This window comes from Nomascus leucogenys, chromosome 6 (assembly GCF_006542625.1).
Source record: "Nomascus leucogenys isolate Asia chromosome 6, Asia_NLE_v1, whole genome shotgun sequence".
In the NCBI taxonomy this organism is placed as follows: domain Eukaryota; kingdom Metazoa; phylum Chordata; class Mammalia; order Primates; family Hylobatidae; genus Nomascus; species Nomascus leucogenys.
The window spans coordinates 51,459,617-51,472,138 of NC_044386.1; the positions used below are offsets into that span (position 1 = coordinate 51,459,617).

A 12,522-nucleotide genomic window follows, 5' to 3' on the forward strand; every position below is an offset into this window, starting at 1 on the left:
GAATGGAGTGCTAGAGATGGATTGGACAGGAGATACACATTTGAAAACAGACTGCTGATGGAACCTGAAGCCATAGAAATGAATGCAGTTGCCCAGGGACAGTATGAAGGATGGGAAGATAAAAAAAGACCCTGAGTAAATCTCTGAAGAACACTAATATTTAAATGGAAAGCATTGGGAGAAGATTTTATAACCTAAAAACTGTAACCTTTGTCCAAGTTCTGGCCATATGTTATCCTGACCATTTAAAACTATGTCCTTTTTAGTTTACTTAAGAAATACTAACTTCTGAAATGATTTAGATTTAATTAACTTTGAACAGAAATGACCAGAAGGCTTAGAAAAAAAGAGATATAAAACTTGCTGCTAAAGCAAATGTTTAATGAGTAAACATAAGCAGGATTCCATGAAATTGGATTTCCACAAAATCAAATTTAAAGGGGCAAATACTAGGTTAAGGGAAAGTATCAGGGATGGAAAGTATTTATTGAATCAGAAAATTGTACAGCTGTAAAGGACCTTTGAAGTTAGATTGTTTAAACATCTCCTTTTTACATGTAGAAACTGAGATATAGTGATGGTAAGGGATTTACACAAATCACAATCAGTTTGTGATTCTTCCAGACCAGTGATTCTAAATGTGTGGTCCAGGGAACCTTAGGGAACTTTGTGAGTTTTTCACAGGATGCACAAGAACAAAAGTATTTTCATTATAATATCACTATTATTTGTCTTTTTCATTCTTTTTCTCATGAGTATACCATGGAGTTTTGCAGAAGCCACATGACATGTGATGTCACAACAGAATGAATGCAGAAACAGATACAGGAATCCAACCCTCTTTTATTAAACTAGATGTTACAAAGATCTGTAATCATGTAAAATAATGCCAATCTCCAAACTAATTTTTTTTGGAAGATATAGTTTTTTTATAGTAATGTTATTTATGTTTATATGTTAGATTTATAATAATAATTATAGTAACTAGTGTTATAAAACTTGATATAATAAAATTTCTCATTTTTAATTTCTAATATGGATATTGATAGATAACATTCACTTAAAAAAACTTTTTAGAATCCTCACTCAGCATTGAAGATTTATAAAGAAGATCCTGAGACCATAAGTTAGAGAACTAATGTCCTAGTCTAGAATACAAAATACAGGCAAATGTAGGTTATTCATCCTTTGCCTTTATACCTCTGGTGTTGGAAGGGAGAAAATATAAGGGAAATTATTAAATTGGATTATTGTACAAGAAAATCAAGAGTGAGTCTTTCCTAGGATTAAGTTTTCCCCCGTGGTTTAACAATTAGATAAATTGCATATGTTTTTCTCTTTCTTTTTCCCCAGTGTAGGGGTTAGAGCTAGAGTACAAGAAAACCCACATGAGTTCTGGCAATTAGGCAAGCCAACCAAGGCTCTTAAAACAGAAGACAAGACCTAGATGAGGCCCAGTCCTAAAAAGTTTCTAGGGTATGTTATTAGATCTATGTAAGCCAGGAGGAAACTAGAATAGGTAAGTGTAGACTGGGGTAGAGGGGACGGTAACATTGTATTTTGGTTTTTATATTTTTTTAAACTAAGCACTAAATTTTGTATGCCATTTTCTATGGCATTACATTAACAGTAATTAATAGTAAACATTTATGTTAACCTTTTTTTGAGGCATTCTCTTTGTAGATAAATGGGATAATTGAGTAGAAAGCATGTAATGATCTCTGACTCAACTGATGAAGCCTATGAGGGCGAGAGTATTCAGATTATGAAGTTGTGACAAAGGCAGTTGTCTTAAGTTGTAGGCAGTTCTGGGAAGAAATACCCAGCCATGTCATTCATTCATTCAACAAATAATTATTAATTGCCTACTATGTGTCAAGCTGTACAACTAAACCTAAAAAGTTAGGCCAAGTGTTCTGTGGTTTGAAAGAAAGCTTTGGGCCGGGCGCGGTGGCTCACGCTTGTAATCCCAGCACTTTGGGAGGCCGAGGTGGGCGGATCACGAGGTCAGGAGATCGAGACCATCCTGGCTAACATGGTGAAACCCCGTCTCTACTAAAAATACAAAAAATTAGCCGGGCGTGGTGGCGGGCGCCTGTAGTCCCAGCTACTCAGGAGGCTGAGGCAGGAGAATGGCATGAACCCGGGAGGCGGAGCTTGCAGTGAGCCAAGATTGCACCACTGCACTCCAGCCTGGGCGACAGAGTGAAACTCCGTCTCAAAAAAAAAAAAAAAAAAAGAAAGAAAGCTTGGTCTAACAGCAATATGCTGGGGGTTGTGGGTGGGAATGGAGTTGAGGGTAGCCTAGGAAGGGCTGTCAATCTCAAACCTGTGGGGCAGGTTAAAAACACAGTACTACTGATATAGACTTCCGGTGGGAATGAGGTGGAAACTTTATTTTTAAAAGCCCCTCTGTGAAGTGTGTTTTCAGCCAGAATTGTTACCCAAGAACGAACCACCAAGAATTAATGGACTTTTCCAGAGTAAAAGGGATGAAGAAATATGTCAGCAAGAGCCAAGAAAAAATGCATAAAGCATGACTTTGAATGGCTAGAATTGCATATGGAGATGATTTGGCATATCACTGATACTGATTTGAACAGCAGATCTTGAATTTCACACCAGGAGACAGGCAAATAAAGCTCTCAATTCTGCTTAATATGGAGATGAAGACTTAATTTAAATGTATCAACCCTTCAGAAATAGTAAGCAAGGAAAACAGGAAGGTCATATGCTTCAGAATAAAAACACTTGTTTCTGAATTTGGGAAATCAAAGATTCCAGTAGATGGAGCATTTCTAAGTTAATAAATGAGAATAAAGCCAAGTGACTTAGGTAATGACCTAACCAAAGGCACTGAGTGTCTTACTACTGGCTAAAACATTATGCGCATTTCCAAATTGCCAGGTTGGAGCTCTGGGGGAGTCTAATTTTGATGTATGTCGTTGATTATATTCTGCTTTTCCAAACTTTTTTCTTTTCAGTTCGAAACCCAGAAGGACAGATAAAGCTTTATTCCAAAGGAGCAGATACTATTCTGTTTGAAAAACTTCATCCTTCCAATGAAGTCCTTTTGTCTTTGACGTCAGACCACCTCAGTGTAAGTGCCTCCGTCTTAAGGTTAGCACAATGGCCCTTTTGCCATCTCCTGTGGTTAGGTCTTGTTTACAAAAAAATAGCAGCTAAATGATTTGACTACTGAAATAGAAAGCATCTGGAGAATGGTTCCACAGGAAGCGGTGCCAATGATTGTCTGGGAATTGGCACAAGGACCACCCCCCTTTCTGCCCTGTTGGAAGTCCAGTCAGTCTCACTACAGGTGGAGGAACACACAGCAACTGAGCAGTAGCCACAGAATGTGGGCGTCTGGGGAACCTGCTGTAACTCCCCTGCAGCTTCATGTTGCCCCTCTTGGAAGACTGGACCAGTTTTGGAAAGAGGAGCCAGCGAGCTCCTTTCCTTGGGTTCTGATGTATTTGGCACCAATGGAATATCTTATGATTACCTCTGGGGAAAGTTTAGGGTTGTGTTTAGATTGTGAGAGGAAAATAGTCTCTGGTGCACACTTTCTCCTCTAAGGGTCTTTTTATTCAGGTCATAAATCATGAGTCCCTTGTGTGTCCTCAGACGCCAAACTTGTATATTCTGAGACCAGCATAATTTCTTTCCAAAAGCTTTCTGAAAGAAGTAAGAGTGATTTTTGGCACTTTTTTGTTAAATGCCAAAAAGTAAGGGAATGTGAATTAATATGAGTATTACTTGTTTTAAACCTGAGATTCAAGTGTGTCTCAAATATTTGTCTATGGTTCCATTTAAGGGCATCTGGTCAAAACTGTCATTTTCTCATTGGTTTCTCTCCTTTAAGACATTATTGAGTATTCATGTTCTTTGTCAGACCCTATATTTAATGCAAAACATTCCCTGAATCTTTAAAAAGCAAATAAACAAATAAAATTAAAAAACCCTCTGCCTCACTTTAAATTTAAAAAATTATGGTTTAGTAATATTGGTTACAAACATAGCTATTGTTTTTGTCTTTCCAGTAGAGAATTCTTGATTTTCTTTTAATCTTTTCCAGGAGGCCAGCATGGTCTTTTAAATTTTTTTTAATGAACACAACACTGGAATCATAAGTATCTGACTTTTTGCCATTACTCAAACACCAAGGCCCTGGGTTTTCATACATTCTCCTTTGATACTAAACTGTAGGAAGCCTAATTTGGTCTTTTTACATTTCTCTGCAAAATAATTTTTTTTCAGGTAATATAAATTTAACTTGCTCTTTGCTTCATTCACTTTATTCATTTTGACTTCTAGATTCTGAGGTCTTAAATGTTTATTTAATTACTGATTTCGAATTGTTTAATGATAGGAAAAGACCTTAATAAAATGCTCATTTAGGATTGAACTTGTGTTTCATGTACTAATTAAATAATTTAAATCATCTGTTTCCTTTTGTAATGTCATCTTATTGTTCATTCACTGTTGTCCAGAACAGAGAGGAAGGCAGTGGTAATGCCCAGTGGGGTTGCAAGTTAAAGGCAAAAAAGTGTTTGTGTGAATTAAGAGGACAAAAGATCATTACAAGACGGTAACTAGATTTTCAGATCCGTAGGGGATCCAGTTGTGGTCTTGAAAGGCAGAGCTTGCAAAATGTGATTCCAGTAGCTGAAGTGCTACCAACTGCCTACTAAATAAATTTGGATAATTTTTCTCAAGATCTGTCTGGGGTAAACCATCTCATTGCAGTATGCATTGACTTTTTTATTTACCTAATTACAGTATCTCACAGTTTAACCTATGCCTGATTATAAACCTCTATATGTACCATAAGCCAAAACACCACAGAGGAGACGTACTCAATGGCAATGCCCAAAGGAGCAGAAATGGCCATAAAAATGCTTTACTTGCAGTGTAGAGGCCCATAAAATGACCACTGGAAGCACAAGCGGAATGGGAGTTTTTGAGCATTTCCCCCAAAGCAATCTACGTATGTTTCTAGTTACCATGGCTGTGTGAGACACTTAACAACTACCAGTCTCCTCTTTTTCTTTTCCCCTACTGTTAGGATAAAGCACCAAAGGTGTTGTTTGAGATTGTCAGGATACAGGAAAAAGGAAGAGTATGGTTCCCCAATCAGTCTGACTAATTTAGTACTAGCTTCATAGAACATAGCTTCTAAAAAATAATACTTTTTTTGCACTAAGCTGACTTGATAATGGTATCTTTAAAATTCCAAACAATTTGTTATTATTAAGATAAAACTTTAATATAGCAAAAAATAAAAAGTTTCACAGAGGAGTCTAGAATGAAAAGTGAAGGTCAGCCTCCACATTTAGTCCTGCTTCCCAGAAGCAACCACTTATATTAGCTTTTCTTCCTTTCTCTCCCCTTTTGCCCTAGAGGTTATTATTATAACCTTAAGTAATATGCTTAAACTTCTAATATCTGACTATTTAACATCTATTTATTCATTTATTATTTACTTTTAGCTTTTTATTATGAAAATTTTCAAGCATATACAAAAGTAGGATTCAATTTTAGGCATAGGCATATCACTAGGGGGAATGTGACAAGACTTTTGTGTGATGTCGTGTTGCAGTTGCTGGGGAGAGCCTCCTGCCTTTGATTTGAGGACTATGGCTTCTCCAAGGGTCCTTTCCTCTTCACTGAAAGCTGAGGTCCATAAAACACACTGGGTCCCTCTCATGGCCAGAAATGCTTCCTTCCATCAAGGACAGATTGGAAACAAATATATGTTGCCATAAATGAATATCTCAAGTCATGGGTGTCATTGATCACCTCTCAACTAGGACACTTCAGCAGGCTTTTCAGCTGTGTTTAGGGGAAGGCTTGCTCCCCTGCATGTTTTAACCTCATAGAAATACAATGGAAATGCACACATTATCTCCCATTTCTGAGGACACTAAAAAGTTGAGAGGAAGGATAGCCAAGCAGTGCTCTTGGGACAAAATGAATTTGAGTGAAAAATTTCTTACCAATTATTTTTGTTGTTGTTATTTCTGTGCTTATGATTTCTTTGACGGTTCATGAGTCTATGTCATCTCTGGCAGGAATTTGCAGGGGAAGGCCTTCGGACCTTGGCCATCGCATACAGAGACCTGGATGACAAGTACTTTAAAGAGTGGCATAAGATGCTTGAAGATGCAAATGCTGCCACAGAAGAGAGGGATGAACGAATAGCTGGGCTATATGAAGAAATTGAAAGAGATTTGATGGTATGAGTTTAGAAGCATGATGGTTTGTGTTTACAGGAAAGATAGTATGTGTTTAGAGATTTAGCATAGGAATAAGCCATTGGCTAAATCATCTTGCACACAGCAGATGTTTCTCTTTCAATCACTGAATCGTGCTTTATATGTTGGCTTTGAGTTTTCCACGTATGATCCTAGAGAGCCTAGAATTGTATTTCTATTAGCAGTAGCTTATGCAATTGGAAGCTTCCCAAGAGTAGAAGATAGTAGGCTCCCTATTCTTTGTCAACCTCTGATGTGTCCTTGATGTTATGGGATTTTTACTTTTCTCCTTGTTTTATGACTCACCTTTTTAGAGCAGAGAAATTTGCTGTGCAGAATGGGGCTACAGCTCTAAACCATTCTAGGCCATGAGATTCTGATGATATCTGTGCTATCCAGAGCATGGTCTATTCTAAAAACCACTCTTACCCGAAGCCCCAGTGGTCCGGAGTACCTCACCCACTGTGAGGTACTAGAGAGTATGCTTTGCTCAACTTTCGATGAAAAATCGTGGCCGGGCGCGGTGGCTCACGCCTGTAATCCCAGCACTTTGGGAGGCCGAGGCGGGTGGATCATGAGGTCAGGAGATCGAGACCATCCTGGCTAACATGATGAAACCCCGTCTCTACTAAAAATACAAAAAAATTAGCCAGGCGCGGTGGCGGGCACCTGTAGTCCCAACTACTCGGGAGGCTGAGGCAGGAGAATGGTGTGAACCCGGGAGGCGGAGCTTGCAGTGAGCTGAGATCGCGCCACTGCACTCCAGCCTGGGCAACAGAGCAAGACTCCGTCTCAAAAAAAAAAAGAAAGGAAAAGGAAAAATCGTGCAGGAACCTTCACTTTAGTTTATGGCATCTGCTGGTTTGTTAATGTAGAAGAATGACTAGACTTTTTGTGATCAGCTTCCTGACTATGGGATGAAGGCTATTCTTTGGACTCTTCCACTGTTGATATAAGTGGGGAAGCACCTGGGGAGTTCTTAAGTCCAAATGGCTTCTTACTGCTTACGCTAACATGTTATCTGAGCATATCAGCCCCTTCAAGTAAATAATAAGTCCCAAGATCTCTGCTGTTAAGTTGGCTTGATTTGGGAACTTCCTTTTGGAGTCCTTCCCAATCCACTTTCACACAAAATAGGATGCCTGCTATATCAATGTATCATAATTTCTGTCTTCAATTCATATTCTTTGGCCTCCAGAGTCTGTGAGTGAAATCCATAGATGTTATAGATATTGTTTGCATGCATTAACATAAGCTTTTCTCTCTTTTTCAATAAAGCTACTAGGTGCCACTGCTGTAGAAGATAAGTTACAGGAGGGTGTTATTGAAACAGTTACAAGTTTATCACTAGCCAATATTAAGATCTGGGTCCTAACAGGAGACAAACAAGGTAACTTGAAAATGGATGATGATGATATTTTGAAAATGGGGAGATGACTTATGTCACAAAATTTTAATTAACCAGAAAGGTTAATTAATTAAATATTCATCCAATCTTCCACATAGGAAAGACTTGAAATAGAGAAAAGAAAGTTAATGTATCGCAAGAATCTATTTTAAAACAAACCAAACTAATAAAATGCCTTCTATAGTATAAGCTGGGGTCAGTTAAGTTTCGGTCCAATTGTCTCTTGAATATAATCATTACACCTAGAGGCAACAATGGTATTAAAAATGTTTAACAATTGGTTTATATGAACACTGTCCCCAGTCAGGACAGATATTGGCACAGAACTAAAGCAGGATATTGGAGACCTTGGGTTACTCCTTTAGTTTCTTGATGGTGGGGAATTTGAAGGATCTTAGGGGAGGTGTCAGGGTGATGGGAACACTTTGAAGAAGCTCAGGGAAACAGCTGTTTATCAACCGTTTATGGAAATATTTTGGTAATTTAATAACTACTACAGCTGTAACGGTGCAACCTGGCTGAACTCCAGGACTATCTATACAAGGTACAGTGAGAATTCATTGACTTTCAGGCTTGACAAAATGCCAAATCATTAGTGAGTCATCATGTTCTACTTCGTTTCCTATGAAAGAAAAGGGGACCAACATATTTTTGACCTACTGCTAGCAGTAATGGTTAAAACAAAAATGATTTTATGTTTGGCTATTTGTAAACTAAAAATATTCCATTAACTGGCACATACCTATGTTAAAATTCTATCTACTTATTAGGTATCTTTTATAGCGTTAGGGGATTTGCAGATGTGATACATCAGTTCTCTACATCTTTATCCAAATCATTAATCACAAAAAATAAACAGTAGAAAGTTGAGCACTCCGGTGTGTTACTAGATAGAAACTCTCTAGAGTTTGATTTTGGCCAGTTATAGCTGTTCTATTATTACTAATATCTATGAGTTTACTATTATTTAGCTTTAATTTCTGTGGTTTTTACAAGGTATATGCTGAGATTTTATCAATTACCTTCCTTAATTTAGGACAAAACTAATGATTCCATAGAATTAGCTAGAGTCTAATTATTCTATACAGTTAGAGACAATCAAATAACTCTATTAGATAGAAGGAGTTATCTGATTATCTTAGGTTCCATTTCTATAAAATTAGAGGAAGAATTAGCCAACACTGTCTGATTCTCCAGTTCTCTAGGAGAACAGTGCTGCGTGGTTTTTGAGATGATAGTCAAATTCCAAATTTCCATATATTTAATGGGAAAATGGCAATGTTGTGTGTGAGAGAACTATAAAAATTTCATAAGAGCATTTTTTTTTGTCATTCAGCTGAACATTTTGTGAGTTTTTTCTTCAAATTGTCTTCCATATCAGAATTAAATATTGGCTAAGTTTAGTAGTTTAGCTCTCCCAAGACAGTATTCGGACTTCTGGTCAAAGGTTTTATATTTGTACATATTATGTCACAAGATCTTATTTTCATGAGTGCTAATTTGGGAATGAAAAGGTTTTTCTGAAAACTAGATGAGAAGGCTGCACATTCGTTAGTGTTGCTACTTGTGTATGGGTTTAGCAAGTAGGGAATTTGATCCTGAAACCCAGGTCTTTGAATTTCCCTCTGCACTGCTTGTATTTTATCACCTGTTGTGCTATCTCTGACATCAGCCCCCTGTAGGCTATAGGAAAATACAGCTAAGCCCTCAAAACTTTCATTAAAAATGGACTTAGGTTATTAAGTAACATTTTAACTGAGTTGGGCTTTATTTTGTGTTAGAAACTGCCATCAACATCGGTTATGCCTGCAACATGCTGACTGATGACATGAATGATATGTTTGTGATAGCAGGGAATAATGCTGTGGAAGTGAGAGAAGAACTCAGGTAGGTGTTGAAGGAAGGAGGAAAGGATGGAAGGACGAGAGGGAGGGAGGGAAAAAAGATCAGAGAGTTGAGAAAGTGAAAAGCTATGCTATAGTTTCCTGTGGTCTTAACTTAGTATAAAATTCTTTGTGCATGTTTCCTAAACTTCCTTTCATTTTGGTGACAAACCAAGATGAAGTTGATATCAGTAATGAATTATTGTCTTCAGGCCTTCAACATTTCTCAACTATTTTTAGAAAAGAATTTCAAATCAGCTATGTTGAGTTGTCCTTTAAAATTGTGCTTTGGTTAGTACCTGCTAACTCTTGCGTGGTGATGAGTGATCAGTATCATGAAATACTTGTTAAAAATACCAATTCCCTAGCTTCATTCTGACCTACAAATTAAGAATCTACAGGTAATGGGATAGGGGACTTTGTATTTAATAAGCACCTAGGTGAAGCTTATGATCAGATAAGTTTGGAAAACACAGCTGCAGTAGATGGCATATAAAGATGGAATAGAGTCTTTCAGCATTAAAGAAAGATATTTTGACGTAGTTACTATTGAACCCAGATATATACTGTTTTGTGAAATAAAATACTGTGAAATTTGTGTAACTACTGCACAGTACGAGAAAATACATAAGTGCTGAAACTGGAGGTAGCAGTGGACAGACATTAAAGTTTGAGAAATAATATTTCTTAAGATGTACCAATTTATTTCATTTCCTTATTTCTTGTTACTTTATTTGGAGAAGAACATTTAAAAATCTGCAAAAATATTTTCCTAGAACTTTAAAAATACTGTCTTATAACAATTTTTGCTTGCTTGCTGCTTGTAGTAGCTTCTCTAAGCTCAGCCCACTTAGAGACTGGCCAAGCAGAATGATGACACAGAGGCAAATTACTTATCGCTGGCTCCATTCTAGATGGGGAGCTAACCTTCCTTCAATATAATAGTAGAGCACTGTGGCTTCCCTGATATGTCTCTATCATTAAACTATTCTTCCTGAACTTTAAAAAAAGGAAGTCTTAAAAGTCAGCACCACTAGCTGATGGTACTTGTACACGAATCTCCCAGCCTCTCGGTTTTACCTGCAGTTAAAAAAAAACAACCTGCTATATTGTGCTGGTTAGAAACTGTGACTAAACACTGCACATGTCTTTGCCAAATAAAAATTGGGAAATTTAATTAGCTACTACTAATATAATTTAAATATTATTATTGGTATAATTTTAATGATAGACCCCATAAAGTCAGTTGGGGAAATATTAGTAACTTATTTAATAATCAATTAAAATTTTAAAAGTAGATTCTTTACCTTCTGATTTTTGGATTATTTGACTTTTTAAATTGATATACAATATTTATACCTATTTTGGGGGCACATGTGATATTTTATTATATGGATAGAATGTATAATGTTCAAGTCAGTGTATTTAGGATATCCATCACTTTGAGTCTTTATCATTTCTTTGTGTTGGGAAAGAAAGTCCTCTCTTCTGGCTAACTTGAAATATACAATACATGGTTGCTAACTATAGCCACCATACTCTGCTGTTGAACTTTATAATTTATTCCTTCCATCTAACTATACATTTGTACTAATTAACCAGCCTCTCTTCATCCCCCCCACTCCCACTCACACAACCTTCCTAGTGTCTGGTATCTATCATTCTGCTGTCGATGAGATCAATTTTTTTAGTTTTCACACAGGAGTGAGATCATGTGAAACTTGTCATTCTGTGCCTTGTTTGACTTAACATGGAACCCCTGGTTCCATTCATGTTGCTTAAAATGGTAGGATTTCATTCTTTTTTGATGGTTGAATAGTATTCCACTGTATGTATATACATCACATTTTCTTTATTGATTCATCCATTGATGGACACTTGGGTTGATTTCATATATTTGATATTATGAGTAGTGCTACAGTAAACATGGGGTGCAGATATCCCTTTGATATAGCAATTTCATTTCCTTTGAATAAATACCAGTAGTGGGATTGTTAGATCATATGGTAGTTCTATTTTTAGTTTTTGGAGAAATCTCCATAGTGTTTTCTCTAGTGGCTGTACTAATTCACATTCTCACCAACAAAGTGTAATAGCTCCCTTTACCAGCATCTGTTATTTATTTATTTATTTATTTAATAGTAGCTATTCTAGATGAAATAAAATCACATCTCATTGTAGTTTTGATTTGCATGTCTCTGATAATTAATGATGTTGAGCATTTTTCATATATATGTTGGCTATTTGTGTGTCTTCTTTTGAGAAATGTCTGTTCATGTTCCTTGCTTTTTAATGGGTTTGTTTTCTTACTGTCTTAATTGAGTTCCTTGTGTATTCCAGATATTAATCTCTTGTTAGATGAATAGTTTGCAAATGCTTTCTTCCTTTCAACAGACTGTCTCTTCAGTCTGTTGATTGTTTCCTTTGCTGTGCAGAAGCTTTTTCGTTTCATGTAGTCTCACTTGCCTATGTTTTTGTTGCCTGTGCTTTTGAGGTCTTAGCTGTAAAATCATTGCCTAGAGACCAGTGTCTGGAAGTTGTTTTCCTATGTTATCTTCTAGTAGTTATATCATTTTGGGGATTATAGTTAAGTTTTTAATTCATATTGAATTAATTTTTGTATATGGTGAGAGTTAGGGGTCCAGTTTCATTCTTCTGCATATGGATATTCAGTTTTCCCATCACTACTTATTGAAGAGGATATTTGTTCTCTAGTGTGTGTACTTGGTGTCTTTGTCAAAAATCCATTGACTGTAAATGTTTGAATTTATTTCTGGGTTCTGTATTCTGTTCCATTGGCCTATGTGTCTGTTTTATACCATACCATGCTGTTTTGGTTACTTTAGTCTTGTAATATATTTTGTAGTCAGGTAGTGTGATGCCTCCAGCTTTGTTCTTTTTGGTCAGGATTGCTTTGGCTATTTGGGCTCTTTTTTGGTTCCATATGAACGTTAGGATTTTTTTTTCCATTTCT

The 12,522-nt window shown here is 36.7% G+C and overlaps 1 protein-coding gene across 2 annotated transcripts in view; it reads left to right on the forward strand.

Moving 5' to 3' along the window:
* Positions 1 to 12,522, forward strand: part of ATP8B4 (ATPase phospholipid transporting 8B4 (putative)) — a 272,392-nt gene that overhangs the window by 202,334 nt on the left and 57,536 nt on the right. For both annotated transcript variants that reach the window (XR_004030436.1, XM_012507151.2), the window contains exons 17-20: positions 2,985 to 3,100; positions 6,075 to 6,239; positions 7,536 to 7,647; positions 9,447 to 9,552. Coding sequence is in view for 1 of the 2 variants with exons in the window: in XM_012507151.2 (XP_012362605.1) it covers positions 2,985 to 3,100; positions 6,075 to 6,239; positions 7,536 to 7,647; positions 9,447 to 9,552 (499 nt within the window). In the remaining variant the exon portion in view is untranslated. The remainder of the gene's footprint in view (positions 1 to 2,984; positions 3,101 to 6,074; positions 6,240 to 7,535; positions 7,648 to 9,446; positions 9,553 to 12,522) is intronic.